The 22,207-nt window shown below is 38.1% G+C and overlaps 1 protein-coding gene across 7 annotated transcripts in view; it reads left to right on the forward strand.

Moving 5' to 3' along the window:
- The window catches only part of LDB2 (LIM domain binding 2), a 402,280-nt gene that overhangs the window by 302,772 nt on the left and 77,301 nt on the right, over window positions 1–22,207 (forward strand). For all 7 annotated transcript variants that reach the window (XM_060084176.1, XM_060084350.1, XM_060084262.1 and 4 more), the window contains exons 3-5: window positions 10,166–10,338; window positions 17,154–17,276; window positions 19,924–20,007. In XM_060084176.1, the coding sequence (XP_059940159.1) occupies window positions 10,166–10,338; window positions 17,154–17,276; window positions 19,924–20,007 (380 nt within the window). The remainder of the gene's footprint in view (window positions 1–10,165; window positions 10,339–17,153; window positions 17,277–19,923; window positions 20,008–22,207) is intronic.

The raw sequence follows: 22,207 nt of genomic DNA on the forward strand, positions 1-22,207 counted from the left end.
TCAAAGTCCAAATGGGTTTTCCCAGTATGTGGCAGCTCTCCTCCTGGTGGTAATCCAGGTTCCTCCCATCTCCTGGCTACTCCATCCATGGTGGGTGGGGGTCCATGGAATCCTCCGCTGGGTCTTCAATATCTGGCTGTTAGAGGTGGGAAAGAGCTTGCTGATTACATGTAGAATGATTTTACTCGTCATTTCTGAAAGTTGAATATGTCTTGATGTCTACTTGGTGGGAAAAAAATGAAAACAGTGAGAACGTCCATTGGGCGGGCATTGGTTACAACTCCATCACAAGGCAGCACCCAACTGAAAGGCAGTTTAAGAAATGAGGTCTGGGCCTCCCTGGTGGCGCAGTGGTTGAGAGTCCGCCTGCCGATGCAGGGGATACGGGTTCGTGCCCCGGTCTGGGAGGATCCCATATGCCGCGGAGCGGCTGGGCCCGTGAGCCATGGCCGCTGGGCCTGCGCATCCGGAGCCTGTGCTCCGCAACGGGGGAGGCCACAACAGTGAGAGGCCCGCATACCACAAAAAAAAAAAAAAAAAAAGAAATGAGGTCTAGGGCTTCCCTGGTGGTGCAGTGGTTGAGAGTCCACCTGCCAATGCAGGGGACACGGGTTCGTGCCCCGATCCGGGAGGATCCTGTGTGCCACGGAGCGGCTGGGCCCGTGAGCCATGGCCCCTGAGCCTACGTGTCCGGAGCCAGTGCTCCGCAATGGGAAAGGCTACAGCAGTGAGAGGCCCGCGTAACGTTAAAAAAAAAAAAGAAAAAAAAAGAAAGAAATGAGGTCTACTCTATGCCTAGAAAAAGAAATCAGATCTAGTGAACAGTTAGTGAGTCTCTGCAACAGTACTGTATTAATTTTTTGCATGTGTATTACTTATGTAATTAAAAAATTAATAAAAATTAAATTCAGGCATAGAAATAAACAAAGATTGGTTGATTAAAAGCAATAATCATTCTACTTTACCTCATCCTGGCCCCCAGTAGCTACGCAGCTTTCTTCTCTAGTCATCAGATTTTTCTGCTGTAAAATGAGGATGTGGAATATAATCATGAATAACCTTATTACATTTATTAAATGATTGTTAGTGTTTTGTATTATATTTTTCCCACATATGTTAAGTGTTATTCATAATCACTAATCAGGAGCTAATCAGTATCACCATGAGTTGAGTTCATTCCTACTCAAATCAGAGAAACATGCTAAACATATTCCTTTTTTAATAGTATTTCTGAAATATGGAACTAGCTAAGGTTGCATTTTGAGATTTTCAGAGACCCATTGGGATTAGAAAATGCTATGGGAGTCACTGGACTAAACCTGAGGTCTTCTCTGACTCTATCATTCTAATTTAGTAGCTAGGCTAGTGCCTCATATAGAGCACTGCTTTCATGGGTATTTGTTAAAGAAATTAGTGAAATCATAAGTTGAATTTATGCAAAAATTTATTTTAAAATATATGTGTGCATGTGTGCACAAGAGGAAGGTTTATATTGAGTACAAAAATTATTCAATAATTGAAAATATGTTAATAGATAGCTTTCTAAAGGAACTTAGACAATCAACTCAATAGTAAGTGAGAAGGCATTTGATCAAACTAAACATCCATCAGGATTAAAAAGGATAAAATCATAAAAACAAGATGTAGAAAAAGAATTTGTTTTTCTTTCCGTAATAAGTAATATGATCAGATCTCAGATCAACATATAGTACTTCCCTTAATCCTAGAGGAAATTCTTTAAAAAAATTAGGGAAAAAAAAAAAAGCCTACTACTTTCATTATTTAATATTTTTTTTCTCAAAGAGCTGTTCTAACTAGTGTAATATGATGAGAAATTAATGGTATAAATATATTTGAAAGAAGGAAATACATAGATTTCTTCACCTAGAAAACTCAAAAAAATCTTCCAAAGAACTATTAAAATAGTAGGAGCATTCAAGTGTCAGTGTTCCAAATAGAAATATAATGAAAAAAATTATATTAACCATTCAGCATAACTAAAATATTCAAGCATTGTTAGCTATTTACCTATGGAAAGCTACAGAATGATTTTGAGGTAGAAATAAAGATTTAAACAAGTGGACAAACATTTCATGTTCCTGTATGGGAGGACTGGGTATTTTAAAGCTGTCAACCCTTTTTTAGCAAATTCAATTTAATTTAAACCAACCTCCTTCTAATTTTTCTTGCAGGAGAGGGATGGGGGGACTTGACAAAATTATCTTAAGGTTCATCTTTTTTTTGTGTGTGTGTGTGTGTGTTACGTGGGCCTCTCACTGTTGTGGCCTCTCCCGTTGTGGAGCACAGGCTCCGGACGTGCAGGCTCAGCAGCCATGGCTCACGGGCCTAGCCTCTCCGCGGCATGTGGGATCTTCCTGGACCGGGGCACGAACCCATGTCCCCTGCATCAGCAGGCGGACTCTCAACCACTGCACCACCAGGGAAGCCCCTTAAGGTTCATCTTGAAGAATAAACAGTATAATCATGAAAATGTTGTAATAAAAATAATAGTGAGGGCAGAAATAAATCTACCGGATATAAACTACATTATAAAGTTTGGATAACTAAAAGAATATTGTACTGTCATAAGGAAGGAATGAGAGAACGTTATGTAATGGAGTCGTTCATCCAGACAAGCTCTTCTAAGGTATAAATATTTAAGATCTGACGAAAGCAGCAGCCCAAATCATGGGAAACGCACATATGCTCCTTGACACATGCTGTCTGTCCCCTGAGCCAGGACTACTCTCTTCCCCCTGGTCCCCTGTGTCTGATTAATGTCTTTTCATCCTTTAGCTTAGGTCTTTCTCTGACACCTCACTCTCTCCCCATCAACCCTGCACCATGTCCATGAGGCATCAGTAACTAGAGCATGGACTTATTCTGAAAGTCAGTAAAGGATTTCAATTTCATACTTAGAGGGTACTGATTCATGGTAAGAGGTCCAGCCATGGCTGTGGACCTCACCTGCAGAATGCTATTATCAGTGCTTTGGATAAAGGGATAAAGAAACTGCCCATCATGAGAGGCACACAAGTGAGAAAAACACCCTGTGGTAGAGCTGAAAAAATCAGGATCCAAAATTATCTGATTATGCCAAGACGCTGGTTGAATTAAATGAAAGGAAATGAAGTAAGGGTTACAAGTAAGTTCCTGGAACTTGGCACATGTAAATCCATTCATGAACTGCACCCATTCATTCAGCAAATATGTACGGGTCCTAAATGTGTGTCAGGCAATGGATAAACAGTGGAAAACAAGAACAAACAATGACACACATCTCAATTGTCCTTAATTAATGAATTAATAGCTCTAACAATTGCTTGATCAGAAGCTCCCTAAGAGTGGGATGGGGTTTATCAAAGTCATCGTTGTTTCTCCAGCACATATGTGAGGTGGTGTGGAAGACGTCTTTTGGTAGAAAATGGAAGAAATCCCTATTAGATTTTTCGGAGGATCAAAAATTTTTGTGGTGTTTTGGAATCATGTTGACAGATGGATGACACATTTAAAAACAGTACCTTCATCAGATCATGATACATTTAAAAACAGAGTAGGTCCATCTGATCACATCACTGGCTGAAGCCTTCCAGTGCTATCTCATTGCACTAAGATTGACATGTCAGACCTATGCCGTGGCCGAGAAGGCTCCAGATAATCTGACGCCACCTCCTTCTCTGAGCTCATCTGTCACCTCACTCTCCTTGCCTGTAGTCCTTCCACACTGCCTGCTTTCTGATACCAGGTCACGCCAAGCACCTTCAATTCTAGCTTATTCCTCTCTTAAGGCCTTTGTCCTTGCTGGTCCCTGGGCCTGGACCTTTCCACTGCCAGATGCTCACATGGCCCGTTCAGTCCAGACTCAGCTCCATCAACACCTCCCCTCTGCAGCCTTGCACACCAGCCAGTCTAAACTAGACTACCTTCCTTCACTACCAGCTTTATTCTCTGTCTTCCCACTTGTCTGCCATTTATCTCCATCACCTAGAACAAAGCCAGGCCCGTAGCAGGTACTTAATAAACATATACTGAATGAAAGAATCTTTGAAATAGCAAGAAAGAAGATACTTAAATCCGACTGCTTTGCTTGAGAAAAGAAGTAAAATGTATGTTAGAATGAAAATAATGTTAATTTATGGAAGTAAAATGAATTTGGCTTGTTTTCTCTTCATTGAGACAAAGGAATCTGCCTTGAACCTGTATCACCCCTATCAAAGTTCAAGCATGTCTTATTTCCATTGTTTTGACTATTTATAATGGTTATTTATAATAAATAAAAACATCAATATTGTTTATTTCACTACCAGGCGCATTTACATGCTAGCATAATGCGTTTACTAATTTCTGAATACAGGTAAGTCTAAAGTTGAATGAATCTTCATGTTTATTATGTAGTAGAATTTTTTATTTATTATACAGTGGTATTTCAGTAGTAGAATTTCCTTTTGGATTTCTGAGGTATTGCACCTTTAGAACAACTGTATAAAACTAAAACTACTCAGACTTAGGCAACCAGTTTATCCACTATCTTGTTTATGAAAAATTGTTTAAAAATCAGAGTTACCACTTGTTTTATTATAATTGACTTTGCCTAATTAAAAGCACAAATGTGTTGTGTGGTTATATGGTTTTCTCTTTCCAATGAGGTGGAAAATCTTTAGTTAAATAATTGTCAAGAGTTAAGTGGTACTAATATATTGTTAGTTATAAGCATTCTTCTTATTCCCCATTTTAATTGGAGTCCTCAACCTCTTACATTTTTTTTGAAGTGAATTTTCTTTGAAAGATGAAATTACAGGCATTTAGAATATAAGTGATGGCCCCAAATCAAAGGTCTTAACATTGGACAGTGGTTTCTCAAAGGTCTTGGAGAACTTCAGAGCGCTTAAGATCTGAACATTAGAACTGCCGTTTGACAAAGGTATTTACCAAGAGCTTAGAGTCACATCTAATAAACTACCAGGGAGTTAGAGATTCTCCAGACAAGGAGCAATTGTTACATTGATTTCCCTAGAAGTATGTGAGTATGCTTGTTTCACCACAACCTCATCAGATTTATGTTTTAGTCTTTTTATTATTATTTTAATATGTATCGTACTTTGATTACTAGTTTGAACATTTTCCCATATGATCATTTCCTTCTTGCAATTTCTTTCATGTGAATTCCTTATAAACACCCTTAAGAGTTTAAGAAAAAGTTTCACAATTATTGATAGAGACAAAATGCTCCAAAAGACAGATGCACAGTAGTTTATATCGTCTCAGTGATTAAGAGTTCCCAATGAATCCATTTGGTTTCTAAATGGGGGAAAAAATAAGCTAATATCTACAAGTATCCTGTAGATACCTTAATGTCTACAAGTAACACCTACAAGGAAAGATAGAAGCTAGATCCTGCCTCCATAGCACCATCAGCCCTATGCAAGACCTTCTGGGGAGCAGTGCCGGTGCTTGGGGACAAGACAGAACAACAAAGAAAAACTTCCCAAGGAACTGGAATTCAGAGCTCAACATCCAAATTAGCTAAGGATAAAGTGTTAGCTATTCCAGACTAATAATGTTTACCTACACAGTAGAGCATTATTTAAACATTCTTTATGCACATTTCAGGCTCCTGAATAATTTAATCTGTGATTTTCTTTTTCTGTTTCATAAACACATGGATAAATAACATTACCGTATTCCACTCACCTAATATCACAGAAAATCTTCCCATGCTCTCTTACTCGCCATACTTTCCCTTTCCAATTTTTGGAGCATTGACCTAAATGTGTTAGAAAAGTAGAATCAATTTAATAATCTATTAGAATCTTAATCTCTTTTCAAGTATATTGGAAAGATATGATCCCTTTCGTGGAGGCACAGTGTAGATTTATACATATCAATATTTAAATTATTTTTAGTTCCAAGGACTAAAGTATAAATGTAAAGCTTAGGTGCAGCTTATGAGTGTGATAGTATAAAACCTAAATAGATCTAGAATTGGTGTGGCTGATGAGTCAGGGGACCATGGGGTCTAAATCTGAAATGTTCACTGATTTAAAGTCATTTATATTAGGCTGTGCAGTGTGGTTACACAATTTATTAAAAGGACATTTTAATCTTCTTGGTGCTTCCAAAATAATAAAATTGTATATCAAATTCAGGATTCAGAAGAAAATGGCAAAGAGTTCAAAATCATAAACCTATTTTTAACTTTAACTATTTTCATATTGCATTATAGATACTTAGATATGTTGTTATTAGAAATGAGGTATAAAGACAAGGACAAAAATCTATCTTTGTGTTTCCAGCACTTGCCAAAGAGCTTTACACCTACTCTGGGTTCAGTGAATGTTTATAGAAGAGATCAGTGAATGAGCTAGAGGGATTTCCTCAAGCACATGCAATTTTTTTTTTCTTTTTCTGGTTGTTTGTCCCATTCACTGTACATTATCTATATGTTGCACCGTATGTGTGTGTGTGTGCTTGTGCGTGTGTGTGTGTGTTGTATTTTTGACTATACTCCCTTGCAGTACAGAAGCTTTTAAAGATAATCGTTATGGTAGACAGAATAGTAGCCTCCCAGAGATGTCCAGCCCAAATCCCTGGTACCTATGAATATGTTACCTTACATGGCAAAAAGAACTTTGCAGATCCAATTAAATGAAGGACATTGAGATGGGAGATCATGGATTATTTGGGTGAGCCCGGTACAATCACAAGGGTCCTTAAAAGCTGAAAAGGGAGGCAGAAGAGGAAGTGAAAGTGAAGCCATGAGGATTCCATCCACCATTGCTGTAGGTGCTAGAAAAGCAAGAAAATTGAGCCTGTAGAGAAAAATGCAACCCTGCTGACACCTTGATTTTGGCCCAGCAAGACCCATGTCAGATTGTCAAACTATAAGCCAATTAAATGATAGATGATAGATAGATAGATAGATGATAGATAGATAGATACATAGATAGATACATAGATAGATGATAGGTAGATTTTAAGCCACTAAGTTTGTAGTAATTTGTTACAGCAACAATAAAATACTAATAGCCTCTGACAACACCTTTTTCTCATCACTTCCTCCTTATTTTATGTGTGTTCACGCATCCATTCCATGCTGGAACAGGACAACATTAATCAGCATTCTTCTGTTTGCAAATCACAGAAAGCTAACACACACTCAAGCAAAAAAAAGGAGGTGGGGTAGTATATCTCCCATAAGTGGGACCTCCAGGGGATTGAGTTGGCTTCACTCCCAGCTAAGACAAGGCCCAAATCAGTCCACAAAGATTCTTGGTCTCTCTGATCTGCTTTCCTCTATATGCAAGCTTCAGCATTTCTACAATTCACATGCTTTTAGTGGCAAAACTGCCCTCTTTCTTTCAGGAAAGGATTCTAATTTGCCCATCTCTGTAGCGTAGGAGGTTGAAAGTGTGCTATGGTTATCCATTGCTACACTTAAAAATGCCCCAAGAATTATTGGCTTAAAATACAAACACTTCTTTTATTTACTCATGATTCTGCAATTTGGGCAAAGTCTGTGGAAGGCAGCTCATTTCTGATCTGTGTGAAACCAGCTTGAGGCAGCTCATTTGGGGCTCAAGGATCTACTTCCAAAATGGCTTCACTCATGCAAGCTGGTGCTGGCTGTTGGCTGGATGCTCAGCTGGGGTTGTTGTCTGGAAAACACAGTTCCCCTTCATGTGGCTGTTCCACATGGCTAGGTTGGGCATCTCACAGGATGGCAGTTTTAGAATAGTTGGACTTTGTACATAGCAACGGGTTTTTCCCCCAAGCACAAAGTGGAAGCTTCTAGGCCTTCTTAAGTTTTGGCCCCAGTAGACACAAGGTCACTTGCACTACATTCTGTTAATTAAAGCAGATCACAGGGCCCAGTCCAGATTTGAAAAGAGGAGACTACATACACAAGATCATGAATTCCATTGTTGTGGTTGGTTGGGGCCATCAGAGTAGCAGTCTACCACAGTGGATAACAGAGCTTTTTGAGTGATGGTCCAAGTAAGACCATCCGTTTCCAAAAAACTGGTACAGGCAGTCCCACAAAGGAAACAGGACTGAAAACAAACCTCAGGTATCCATAACAATCATTTCCCTCAGTGCTAGAAAGTATTCCATGAAGCAAAGCTGAATTTCCCTCTACGTCTATTGACTGTACAGCGTGTACATTTCCTGAAGTTGGAGACGTGTTTAAAAATTTAAAGTTAAGGAATTAATGAACTTTTTTCCCATTTGACTTTTCTTAAACTATGAATGAAAATAATGATATCATAGAGCAAACACTACTAAAAAGAAATTAAATTGTGCAGGATTCATGAATAAACTATAATGTAGGCTAGTCCAATGATGTTTGTTTGCAATAACCTTTTTAATGTGACAATTCCTTGGATATTGTAGTAAAATATTTTCACCCTACATCTATATTTTTATGGTTTGTGTTTATTTTCCACAGTATAGATCTCAAAATGTCAAATTACTAGAGCTGATTTATGGTAATTAGTTTTAAGTTAGAATATTTGAAATGCATTTAATTAATTTTAGCTGTTTAGCAAAGTACAATAAGGTTTTTCACATTAATGAAGTTTTCTTTATAATATATCAGCTATGCATATGTTTAAGGATATGATGGACTCAGATTACTCTTATTTGAATTTTATATTTAACAAGTAAACATGCACTATTGGGGATTAGACAGTGTTTAGAAAATGTATGTATAAGGATTATTTAGGATGAAATTGCCAAAGATCCTGGAATATTTAGCACACACTTGTTGATTGATTTCACTGCAGTAAATATGAAGCAATAACAACTATATAAATTATTCAGAGACTAGTCATCCACATCGGGATTCTTTAGAGATCCCTTCAGAAAACAGTTTGGCAGGGTATTCTTTTTATAGTTTTTTTTTTTTGAAAATCCATGTACAAAAGAGATATAGATCCATACAAAATGGATAAATACTGATGCTTTTAAAATGAAATTAAATATTTTTAGACATTCAAATGAAAATTGCATGGTTTTTCCTACTAAAGCTCTCTTTGGTAATTTATTTATCTTAAGTATTATTTTTGTCTTTCAGGAAGCCTTATATAGTGAACATAAGAGATTTATTAAAAACCTTCAATCGCTTGAGAGTGCTTTAGTACTTTGCCTCAAAATCTGCACATAGGCAAAATTCCTGATATTATGAGTTGGGATTTTCAGTGTAAGAGGATTTAAAATCTCTGCTAAAGCAAGGGCTTGTTAGCTGTTTCTAAGCGTCATATATCAGAGGGACCCAGCTACTTACCAATCGCTCAAACTAAAATGGGGCAGGACAGGACACGTGGAATGAAAGAGACCAATTTAGACCAAGTGGAAGGTATCAAGTTCTCTGAAAATGGCCCTTTTATTCTAGAAAGATATTTTATTCAACTCCAGAAGCGGAGAGAGTAATCAGCACTTACATAGGTATGGATCTCTTTGTACATACAGATACGGATCACTTTTTAAAGATTTCCCTTCATTAAAGCAATTTGAGACATAGTGTTGGAAAGTGTTTTAGTGGTTGGGTGTTTGAAGGTTTGAAGTTAGAGACCCCAGTTATCTACTTATAAATCATGTGACTTTGAAACATTCCTAAAAACTTTTTCTTTTGTAATAACCTTTTTGGGTCTCAGTCCCCGATTCTCTTGAGGTTGTGCTAAAGATCCAATGAGTGAAGGCCAAAATACTTCACATACCACAAAGCATTACATTATCAAAATTTATATCATTATGACTACTACTGCCAATAATAAAACATGATTGGGTAACTGGTCTGCAAACAATCCATTGAAAAATCCAGGTGAATTGGATATGTTTTATTTTTTGAAAATATTTTAACTCAGAGAATACACATGAGGTCCAAAGTAGTCAGTACATTTGCCCCCCTTATATTTAAAGTATTAACTCTTACATTACTGACTTTTGATGGACACCAAATCTAGAAAGATGACTGTATAAATTTTTCCTGAATATTAGGGATTTTATTTTATTAACTGTAACCCAGAAGGAACATGGTGGCTAATAAAGAGAAATTTGCCTCCTGGTACAATTTGTATCCAGTTGGAAGTCTGGCAACGGTGTGGGGCATATGAGACCACCTGGATATTTTTGTTAATGGTTTATTTCTCTGTTGTTTCTCTCCCAGCTATCGGCAGGACCCTCATCCCCCGTTACTTTAGCACTGTGTTTGAAGGAGGAGTGACTGACCTGTATTACATTCTCAAACACTCAAAAGAATCCTACCACAACTCATCCATCACGGTGGACTGCGACCAGTGTGCAATGGTCACCCAGCACGGGAAGCCCATGTTTACCAAGGTACAGGGCGGGCTCGGCAACAAGCCTTATTCTTCTTTGGGTGCTTTGAAGCATAGTAATTATGGTTGTCTTCTGGAACTTTAACCTGACTTCTCACATCTCAGACGCTTTCAGCACTGTGAGGTCAACTTTCTTGTTTGTAACATGGCAAGACTCTATGGTGAACCCTGTTCTAAGGTGTGTGCATGTGATACAGATCCCAAGGAGTCAAACATGATAGACCCTCAAGACTAAGAGAAGAGAGCTTTGGCTGCCTATCAAACTTAGGCTGCTAAATTAGAACTTTGGTGTTTTTTAAAAATTGAGATATAATTGACATTTAATAGCATATTAGTTTTAAGTATACGAAATAATGATTCGATATATGTATATATTGTGAGATGATTAATACAATAAGTTTAGTTAACATCTATCACTACACATAGTTACAATTCTTGTGATGAAGACTTTTAAGATCCACTCTCTTAGTATTTTTCAAATATATAATACTTGAAAGATACTAGGTATTGTTCACTATAGTCCATGATGTTGTATATTACATAGAATTTTGGTTTTTATACAAAGGGTCTTCTACAACTAAAAGAACACTCTCCTATTACTATGCGGTCAGTACTTGTGTTTTGTTACTAAAATTAGACAATTTTTAAAGCTAAATTCAAATATTAACAAGCAGGGGAAAAAAATCAACAAACCACAACTCAACTAGCCATAATCTTTAAGGAACACAAAAACATAAAAATGTAAATGGAACACTATAGACAATCCCTTTATATCTTCTCCCGAGGAGAAAAATTAGTAAGAATAAATATTTAGTTAAAGAATCTGGCAAACGGAAGTTTATTGTAATGAACACTAGTTCATTGCATTTTGACTAAGATTCAATGTGAAACTAATTTGTAATATCAACGATAGCAGCTATCTCTTTTAGTTGAAACAAATGACAACCCTCTCTTTATAGTTAAGAGAAGTTGAATTTTCAGGGTTAATTGCAGAAGCCCAATTATAAAACTGAAGATGTGTTTGTTACTTATGCACCATTTTGCGGAAAGAGTAGCTATAAAATGTTTATTATTTAAAGTATTCTTTGATCTCAGTGTGAGTTAACCTTTCCAGTGCCCACAAGGGAGTAAAAAACCAAAGGAAATGCTTATAAAATGCTTATAAGCAAAGGAGACACTTATAAAATGCAAAAGCAAATCACTAAATGCCATTGTTTTTATGGTATCTTGATTTTTGTCAATAGACATTTTAAATGTGGAAGAGGAGATGGGTTTTTCCCTTTCTTCCTTTTTAGCAGTTGAGCAGAGAGGAAAGTTCCCACTGCATGTGAAAGTCCATGCTGGAAAGAACGTTTTGCTCTGTGGAAAGGAATGATCACCTAGATGATGGTTTACTCTGTCTGTGGCTCACCTATTTTCAGAGATACAAAACATTTAGGTATCACCTTGTGGATACCTGAGCCATTTGTAGCATGACAAAGCCTGAGCACTGCAGAGAAAGCCTTTTTTCTGTTGCTTCATTATCGTTTGTGTAGGCTTATTGTTACTTTTAGGTCATTCAAGAAAAACACACCAATTCCTTATGCTTTCAGGGAAAAAAGAAATCCGTGATATGTAAATAAAACTTTCCCATAATGAAGGAGCTACTTCCAAAGCCTGTAGCCTCTGAAAATAAAAATGCATGTTGAAATAGCGCTTTCATCTATTTCCTCAATTTCTTTCTTTCTCAGACCAAAACTTTTTCAGAAATGAGCACCGTCAGTTGTTCCGAAGATATAGTGCTGTACATTCTGGACTGGTTTTAAATCAAAAAGAATCCAGTTCTTTCGATGACTTGATAAAGTGCTTTTTTCATTCAAATTAAGAAACTAAGGTTTTCCTCTGTTGCATTCTCCCCTATCCTGGAGCACTCCCCTCTCAGATGGTACTCACCTCCCAGATGGGACAATCTCCTGAACTCAGCTCTCTTGGTCTCAAGATTTAATTATTTGGATCACCCATCTGACTCTACTCCACAGCAATACATTTGCCAACTCTTGTAGTGAATATTTCTATACTGTGGTGAAAAATATCCCTTTCTGGGAAATGTAGCTTAGCTGTGTGGACTTCGTCCAGATGCTAATTATGCACATTTATTTTTAGAAAATTCCAAAGCATTCATTTTTTCTCTCTCTCTTTTTTTTTTTTTTTTGCTCCTTGGTGATTATTATACTACCCAAAGAATCTTCCAGTTTTTCTTTTGTTCTTATATTAATTAAAAATAAGTCATCTTTATATAGTAAAATAATACGGCTATTTAGTAGAAAACAGGGGGCTAATGACATTTCAGTATCACAAAGTAAGATAGTTTGGAATTTTTTAAAGGGGAGCCAGCTATTAGTACATGGCATCACTTAGCACATTATGTGAAGCACTATCACATTGTTCTAATTTAGAATATCAAAAACTCTAGTTCTCCAAATAACATTTGACCCAGCATTTCTTAGTTGCTTTTATGAAAATGTGGTCAACTGGTGAATCAAAAAATCAGCCACAGTCCTAATCAACAGTAATATTTAATATTCCTCAGGACCATAGTGCATGTTTTGCAATTTCCTGATCCTAGGAACATTATAGATTATGGATAAATATGTAATTAGAGTTTTTAAACACACATTATGAAGCCTTTCTTTTCTGTATTCAATTTCAAATCAAACTGGAAATGAGGCTTAATAATCAGAAGAGCAGTCACCAAGGTTTTCAGAGTCAAAGACCCCTTGAATAGTGTTTGAGGGTGTGAATTCTGGCAGATAATGAAAGAACTCCTCTCTGGGGTACATGTTGGGTTATTTTGGGGGCTCACAATCTGGAACCATAATTACAGCCTTTACTGGACACCTTATCACTTCTGTAAACATAGGTTTATGTTTTTTTCTGATCTCAATTATTTATTATGAAATTATTTACTACTGCAGAAAAGTACCATGGAAATACCAACCAGTTTTCCAATATGAATCCTCATTCATGTCTTTGACAGTTAGTTCATCATTCTTACCTTAGCCTGTACACCATGTTACCATGTTATACTCCAGGATTTATACATTTACGCTCTTATCCTGACTCTAACCAAATTACTATAATATCAATGATTGTATTGCTCTAATAAATGTATATATATATATATGTATTGACATATGCATTTACATATGCAGCATATCGAAGTAAAACACAATGAGCTTTTTGCAACGGTTAATCTAAAAGCACTAGTCCATGCATGCTGTTCAAAGCATAAGGGCCAAGAAAATTAAATGAACATCCCCACCTAAAAAGTACATTGTATTTCATAAAAGCTACATGAGAATCATTTTGTTATACAACTACATGGTCAGTATTGCTTTACAATTAGTCAAAGAAAGAAAAGGGTTAAAAAGCTACCGGTTAGTTTGAGAAATGTTCTTTTTTAGTTCTCTTGTTCCTGGCCTAGTCTCAAGCTAGCACGTGATCCGCTGAACGCCTGCCAGCCTCTTTCTTGTTGATCCTCCAGAGACCATCTGTGCTGGGGGCATTGATTAGAGTGTGTCTGCTGGGATTACATCTTTTCTGTTGCCATGCCAACTAATCAGCTGATTTTGGTTACCACAGAAACAAAATGTCAGAGCTCACAGTACGGTAACATGAATTCAGCACAACAGAAAATGTTTTCTTAATTGGGGACCCTTTTGATTTTGGATTCCAAGTGAAAGGCAGCTTTTTTTAAAAAAGGCCAACTTTAGATAAAAGCTACATTAATTGTATTGATTACAAGGAATGCACAGAATTTTTCTGAAAAGAGAAAATATTAATTCGCCTTCATAAGTTATGCCCATTTTTTTTTTTTACAATTTCCAAACAAGGAATATATACGTTTTTTTTTCTTAAGTGCCTCTATTCCATTTGCTGGTTGTTGCATATAAAATAAATCACAAAGCCTTCAGTTTCCTTTAACCTCCATGATGGGGGCAGGGGTTGGAGAGACCGCATAGGGCTTGGGTGGAGGCTGTGGGTAGAATTACTTGGGGAAGATTAGCAGTGACCAAATTCTCTTCCATCTTTTCGTTCAAGGAAGTCAGTCATTTAATTTCCCTTAAAGAAAACACCCAACACAATCAACTTAGATTCAGTTCTCAGGATTCCTCTTTTGCACATCCTATGCCTTGGATAAAGATGATTCCTTGGTTTTGGCTGAGAAAGGAGGGGTCCAAGGCTGTTGAGATGTTCCCTTTTGTAGGCCCATAGCAGTTTGGCTGCATGAAGAGTCCTCAGCTGGTTTGCTATGTCACAGTAAACAAAAAACACAGTTTAACTTGACCTTAGAGCTGCTCCAATTGAGTAATTCATCAGACGAACTTCATCCAGGCCTTCCCTTTATGAAATTCTATTCCAGTAGAAGTAAACCAAAACCACTCTCTGCCTTGGGTTTATGGTTCATAAACACAAAACAAACAGATTAGATAATAAAAAAGGATGACATTTAACTGGGCTAATATTTGTTTAAACAGCCAATAATCCTCCCTCTTTAAAAGAAAAGGATTGTAGCATCCAAATATCCCTTCCCTGTCCTGTATTGTCAATACATTTCTCTGTCAATGTCTGGCTGCAGTTACCTCCCCTTTGTGAAAGCCTCCACTGCAGGTGGCTTCTGTCATGTTAACACTCCAGGGGGAATTGCGTGTCTTAATCTCCATGCAACTCTTTTGAAAACCTTGTTAAATTAATTCTGATGCTGATGAGGCTCTACAGGAGTGAGGTGGGGATGCTGAAGTCTTCCCCAGTTTCACTGTGCTTGATTCTCATGGCAAAGTTGCCAAAAATGAGGCTCTGAAGACCACTCAGCCAAGGAGTTTTGGGGCAAAGAGCCCAATGCCTGAAATTACCCACAGATTCTTCTAATTAGCTCTGAGTTAGAGGTCTTCACCCAGATTATCAATAATTATCTGACAGTCCTTCTGAGACCTTTGATAAGATGAAGATGGCAGACGTTATTAGCATCTTTCTTAAGTGGTGCCCTATCAACACGTTACTAATTCTCCTGCACTGGTATTTCACTTGTTTAAAGAAAATATTACCTTAAATTAGAGAGAATAGAAATCACCTAACCCAGTGCCTAGGACATAGTTGGAACTCAATAAATGGTGGCTTTTTGTATTAAATTCCCAAAGAAGGAAGTGATTATTAATATTTCATAAAAGGTTGATATAAATTGCTAATTATCTTCATGGACTATAGTTTTAGAAATGATCATTTTCCCTATTCAGTTGATTGCTTTTTTTTCTTTAATGTGTAGTGCAGTGATTTCCAAAGTTTTGTTCTTTTCTCAGTCTAAGAAATCTTTCTTCGAAAAGGCTTGATCAGAAGTCCAATATTTAAAACAGATAAAACTGAAGCTGTTCTGGTTGAGTCTAGAAAGTGAGTGGGAATCTCAGCATCCAGGTGGAGGCTAAACTTTTCCCAGCAAAGCCCCTGAGACACTGCTCAAAAACCCACCAGGTCTCAGATAAGACATTACAACAACCCCTGGTCTAGGGTTCTGTGTTCTTTGATTACATGTCTTTCATCTTTAAACTGTCATTTACTGGCAGGTACAATACTAGGCAATCTATATACACAATTTCATTTAATATACTTTCCCAACAGTCCTACCTAAGGATATTATTATCCTCATTTTACAGATGAGGAAACTGAAACTTAAGGAATTTATTTGTTTTTCCCAAAGTTGCAAAATAAGTGGAAAATGGACTCTGGATTTGGATTTAGGACTTTTTGATGCCAAAGCCTCCATCCATTATTTTCTACTGCTTCTCTAAGGCAAACATGGACTGAATAATGAGCTGTAATTGTTTAATTACAACTGAACCAATATTATGCCTCCACTTCCTATCTTATATAGTTGAGATAGAATGAGTGCCATGAGACTACCCAGCATTTTCTTTCATTTCAAAGTCATTAACAGTGAAAAGAAAGGTAAATAAAATAAGAACTACATGCCAAAAATCATCTGACTTTCAAAAGAAGATAAAAATACTACCCTGTCACTGATCACTCTATCAAGGAGATTCTGAGCCTCAGAAACTCTGTCTCATTAATAATATATATTTTTCTTAAATTAATTTGGCTCCCCCAAAGCCTGGCCCTTTATGCAAGCAGAATTTGTCATGGCTGATAGGATGTGATTCAAGGAATATATTCTAAATGTGCCTCTATTTTCCACGTGTCACTAACTAATACCCACAGCCTTGGGTTAAGCGTTGCCCTCTGGCATTTCTCTTTGGAAATGAAAACTTTCTCTGGTTGGGCAACCGTGTAGTAACTCATACGTAAGCAGGAATACTTTTATTAGATACTTTCTCCCAGAGTAGCATAACCAAGATTAGAACAGAGTTCAAACTCCTATGGTAGAAGCATAATGAAAGTGGAGAAAAAAGGAGGTGAAAGAGTACCAATTTTGTGGGGGACACACTATGTTCCAGGAGTTTTTGACATATCATTGCTATAAGATGGGTTTTGTCTGTATATTTACAAATGAAGAAATGGGGGCTCCTGGAGTTTCAGTGGTAACTAGTCGAGTTACCATTAGCTCATGGCTAGTGAGCAGCTGTGCTGTCTTTTGACCCCACTGATTCCAGATCTTACACCTATCTTCGTTCTCCTTGGATACATCACCTGTGTCACATTTTTGTCAAGATCCAGCACCGCCCAAGGGGAGTCAGGGAGACCACGCTGAGTGGCAGACCTGTGAGTTACAAAAATGTGGTGATCACAAAGTACCTAATCACTGAGTCCATTGTTTGTTGCTTCCAGGTGTGTACAGAAGGCAGACTGATCTTGGAGTTCACCTTTGATGATCTCATGAGAATAAAAACATGGCACTTTACCATTAGACAATACAGAGAGTTAGTCCCAAGAAGCATTCTTGCCATGCATGTAAGTAACTTAATTTCTATTTTACTACCTTCCTTTCATCCCCTCATTTTACTCAAAAAGGAGAAGCCCCACTTTCTCACCGTTCAAGAACTCCCAGTGTCTGCACACTTTAGGTAATTAACTCTAAATTATGAGTTTTTCCCCCAACCATTTTCATCCACACGCCCCTTTCTCCCTCCTTTGTTTCTGAGTTTGGTGCATTGTGAGCCTTTTTAAAAAATAATTTATTATTTTAAACTCCAAATTGAGGTTACCTCAATAAACAGTTTGTACTTTTCTTAAATTCCATGCAGTCATTATCAAGTACTGGTCTGCCTGGGCTAATAAACCTGTTATGTATAAATGGGCAAAGAAATAGAACAAAGAGTAAGAAAAATATTTTCCAGTTTTGATTAGAACCATCCGACAAGACTCGGGGCTCACATACCTCCGATCCGTGTCCATGCCCCTCCTAACCACAGCACCGGGGGAGGGGCAGAACACCTGGGGTCCTCTTGGTTGCATTTGGCCATAAATCACATCAAATTTATTGAGCACAAATGAGGTGCAAGGGTGGATTTGATGACAATCTAGAGAGATTTTTAAAGGTAAGACTTGGTAGGAACTCATCAGGTCAGTCCCTTAAGAAGGAGTCACATAGCATCAAATTAAATAAATCCCTCTTCCAGAATGCGCGATGCAGTGATTTCTGCGAAAATGCTTTGGAGCAAAATCAGACTGAATGAGCCTGATTTTTAAGGCCCTGTACAATGAAAAGAGAATACAGTTACAGTAGTGAGCGTTTACTGGGTGTTTGATACGCAGGGCCTGTGCTAAGCATTTTGTACACCTTATATTGAGTCCCTACGGTAACTCGAAGAGGTGAATTGTTATTACTCCTATTTTCTAAGTAAGGAAATGGAGGCTCAGATAGGTTTAATAAGTTGTCCAAGGCTTTTCAGCCCAAAAGGGACAAATGAAGATTTCGATTCAGCAGGTTCTAACACCCAGGCTGAGAAGCTATCTGTCTCCCCACTCTTCATACCCAGGCTGTCTCCCCAGGCTTTTGTCTTCAACATCTTCCTCCCATCTGGTTTGTCCAATCTCTACCCTTTCCATCGACCCTGTGCTTTCTGCTGTACACTTGAGTACTACATTTTTTTTGCCCATCCATGCCCAAGTCCTCCTCAATTTTCAAAGCCCAGTTCACATCCTCCACTCTCCTTGAAGCAGTCTGGAATAGCCATTCTTATTAGTCTCAAAATAGACAGAGAAGCAGCAGCATAGAGTAGTGGTCAGGAGCCTGGGCCTGAGAACACACGGGTTTGAATCCCTGTTCCTGTGTGACCTTGGGCAAGTGACATGACACCTCTGTTCTTCCAGTCCTCCGTCTATAAAATGGGTATAGTAATAGAGCCTGCCTCAGAGGACTGGTTTGAAAATTAAGACACATAAGCACTTAGGCCAGTGCCTGGCACATAGTAGGACCTCTGCAAGTATTGGTGATTGGCTATCAGCAACAATGGCCACGATGAAAGCAAAAATATCCTTCCGTGGGTTTATTATCGTCCTGTCTTCCAACTGCGATGTGAGCTCCTTGAGGTCAACCACAACTATTTGATGCATGGCTACAGAACCAGCTCTTCCTGGAACCTGGAAAGGCTTCAATAAATACCAGTTCCATGTCCACAAAGGATCCCCTTTCCAGAAATTGACATGAAAAGTGACAAGCTCTGACTGTTTCTCCTGCATTTTATTTATATACACAAAGCCAGTTGGTTGTATCACTGTGAGGAAAATTAAAGTAAAAAAAAAAGAATAAATTAAGGTGTTCATATAACCTAGATGGTCTCATGAATGCAGATGTGGAGACAAAGGGATGTTTACTTAAGATTTCCTCTGTTTAGCAACAGTTTATATTAATTAAAAAAGAAGAAAAGACAAACAGAAAGAAAGAGCATCAACTAAGAGACACTTTACATTGGAATCCAGAAAGAATTTTCATTTTTTTCTTGTCAAACTGAACATTGGGGGTGGCCCACAAAACATTGCATCGTTTTTTTCTGTGGCTGATAGTTTGGAAAATATTATGCATACCCTTGCAGTCCTGCAGGATGAAAATTGTTGAAGATATCTATTTCTAGCCTCTGCTTAATGAGAAGGAGAGTTAGAATTTTTTAATATATGTGTATATTTCATGGCAGTTGCAAAGTTTTCACATTTAGTCCTCGGCTCCAAGCTGTTAAAAACAACACTGTCACAACACGCAGCAAAGGCCAGTCCTAAAGTATGGCTCTGCCAAATCCAGACCACACCTTCTCTCAGGGCAGGGAAGCGGCAGTGCCAGGGACCTTGGAGGTGTCCTGGGTGGACTTAATGACCCTCCTCCTGGAGACACAGGGCCTCTCACAGAGGAAGTAAAGTCATTTCTCCCATCTGACTCAGTTTGATTCTCCCCGGCAATGGGTCTTGCACCACTAATCCAAAAGTGTCCTTAAGTGTCATATGCAAATGTCTTCAAAATGTAAATTAAATTATATCCAGCAGCCTACCCCTCTGAGAAAAATTGACAAGGTGCAGATTGTATTTCTTAGCAGCTGTAGCACAGTCGAGGACTTTGTTGGTACCATCTTACAGGGATAAAATATATGATTTTTTTCCTGTTTAGGCACAAGATCCTCAGGTCCTGGATCAGCTGTCCAAAAATATCACCAGGATGGGGCTAACAAATTTCACCCTCAACTACCTCAGGGTAAGACCAATGGGTTGATTATATTTCCTGTTGAGTTTGAATTTAGAGGTTTATATGTATCTTGAGCCAAGGAATTAAAATGAGGTAATATAGCAAAATACGTATATCTTTTTAAATTTATTTTATTCAAGTATAGTTGATTTACAATGTTGTGTTAATTTCTACTATACAGCAAAGTGATTCATTTATACATATATATACATTCTTTTTCATATTCTTTGCCATTATGGTTTATCACAAGATATTGAATATAGTTCCCTGTGTTATACAGTAGGACCTTGTTGTTTACCCATCCTATATATAATAGTTTGCATCTGCTAATCCCAAACTCCCACTCCACCCCTCCCCCACCCTTGGTAACCACAAGTCTGTTCTCTATGTCTGTGAGTCTGTTTCTGCTTTGTAGAAACAGAAAATTCATTTATGTCATAGTTTAGATTTCACATATAAGTGATATCGTACGGTATTTGTCTTTTTCTGACTTACTTCACTTAGTATGATAATCTCTAGTTCCATCCATGTTGCTGCAAATGACATTATTTCATTCTTTTTTATGGCTGAGTAATATTCCATTGCATGCATGTACCACATCAACATTTGCAAATGTTGATGGACATTTAGGTTGTTTCCTTGTCTTGACAATTGTGAATAGTAGCACAATATGTATGCCTTATACCACAGTGTGTGTGTGTGTGTGTGTGTGTGTGTGTGTATTTGTGATCAACAGATGATTGGGTTTAATTAACAAAAAGCATCAAACCTAGACTTTGTCAGTGTTGAGCTTCTTCTCTCTGTATGACTCCTGGAATAAATTATTCAAAGGCTAGCAATGTCTCTTTCATAAAATGCTTTGGCACTACGTCCTTTCTGATTGTCTCAAGTTTCCTATGTGCTTTTGTTGAGTTCACAGCCTCTTTGTCTGTACCCAGGGGCCAGTCACCTATGAGGAGGCTCGGTGTGCCCTCCAGAGAGAGTCCCTTGAAGAAATTCACCTCGGTGCTGTAACACAGACATTTATTTCTAAGGCTTCTTAGGGACTCTCTGTGTAACATGTAACAGATTTTCTGGTTTAGATATAAAGTGAATTTTTATTTTAAAAAAATTAAATGTTAGGCAAAACTCTCTGCCCACATAACATTTACAGCCTCCGTATTTGGTCTAACAGGGTAACATATATCACACTGGTTTTTAGTGTGGAATGGCAGTCATCACATTGCAAGTAGAGGATATGGTTTCCTTCATAAAGCAAGCATTGTCTTCCAGAGTCAACACGAAGGCAGTGGCCACAGTCCACATTCCTTTGCCTCTGAGTTGCTGGCTTCCTTCACCACTGTGATGTAGCAGACCACTTCTCCAGGGCCTGACCCCATCATAATATTTATGCTATTGTTTCTTTAGCCTTAAGTGCAGGTTTGTGAATTTTGTTTTGTATTCACAATCCTCTAAGTACAATCATGTTTGCATACATTGAAATGCTGAAATGTCCTGGCCAGACTTCCTCCTCTGTAAGTGAAGAATAATTTGGACAAATGTTTCCAAGTCATGCCCTCACTGCAATGTGCCAGGCACTGGGCAAGACGCTGAAGATTCAAAGACAAAAGTTGTTGCACCTGTTATCAAGAAATGTCTTCCTATGAGAGTCAGACCCATAAAGACAGAACATTATATGCAAAATGGTGAATACCATGATAGAAGTTTCCAGATGAAATTATGGGAGTACAAGATAGACATTTCAGAAGAATCAGTCAGAGAAGGCTTCGTGGAAGAGATAATGCCTGTGTAGTGTGTGAAAGAACAAATAAAGTTAAACCAGAGAAACGAGGAGGAAAGACATTTCCATCAGAGGGAGCAGAAGTTAGGGGATGGAATTCCAAGCAGTCTGTTGATGCTGGGACATGAAGGGAGTTGCCAGGAGAAATGGGAGAGAGAGTTAGTTGGGAGCCAGGTCTTGGAGCAACTGGCTGCCTGGGCTACAGGGCCAGGAGCCTCTGAAAAGATTAAACACAAGGATGGCAGTGTCCCCTTCTTGGGTGAGGGAGAAGAGTCTCTTTCTATTCAATTTAGATGCCCCAGAGCCAAATCCAGACGTGGCAAAAGCCAGAGTCAGCTTCACTTCCCACCGCCTCACCCCCAGCATGCCCACCACTTTGGCAGCCCTGAGCCAGGGCGTTCTCCACTAAACAGCCCCCTGGTTCCTGCT

This window comes from Mesoplodon densirostris, chromosome 1 (genome assembly GCF_025265405.1).
Source record: "Mesoplodon densirostris isolate mMesDen1 chromosome 1, mMesDen1 primary haplotype, whole genome shotgun sequence".
NCBI lineage: Eukaryota > Metazoa > Chordata > Mammalia > Artiodactyla > Ziphiidae > Mesoplodon > Mesoplodon densirostris.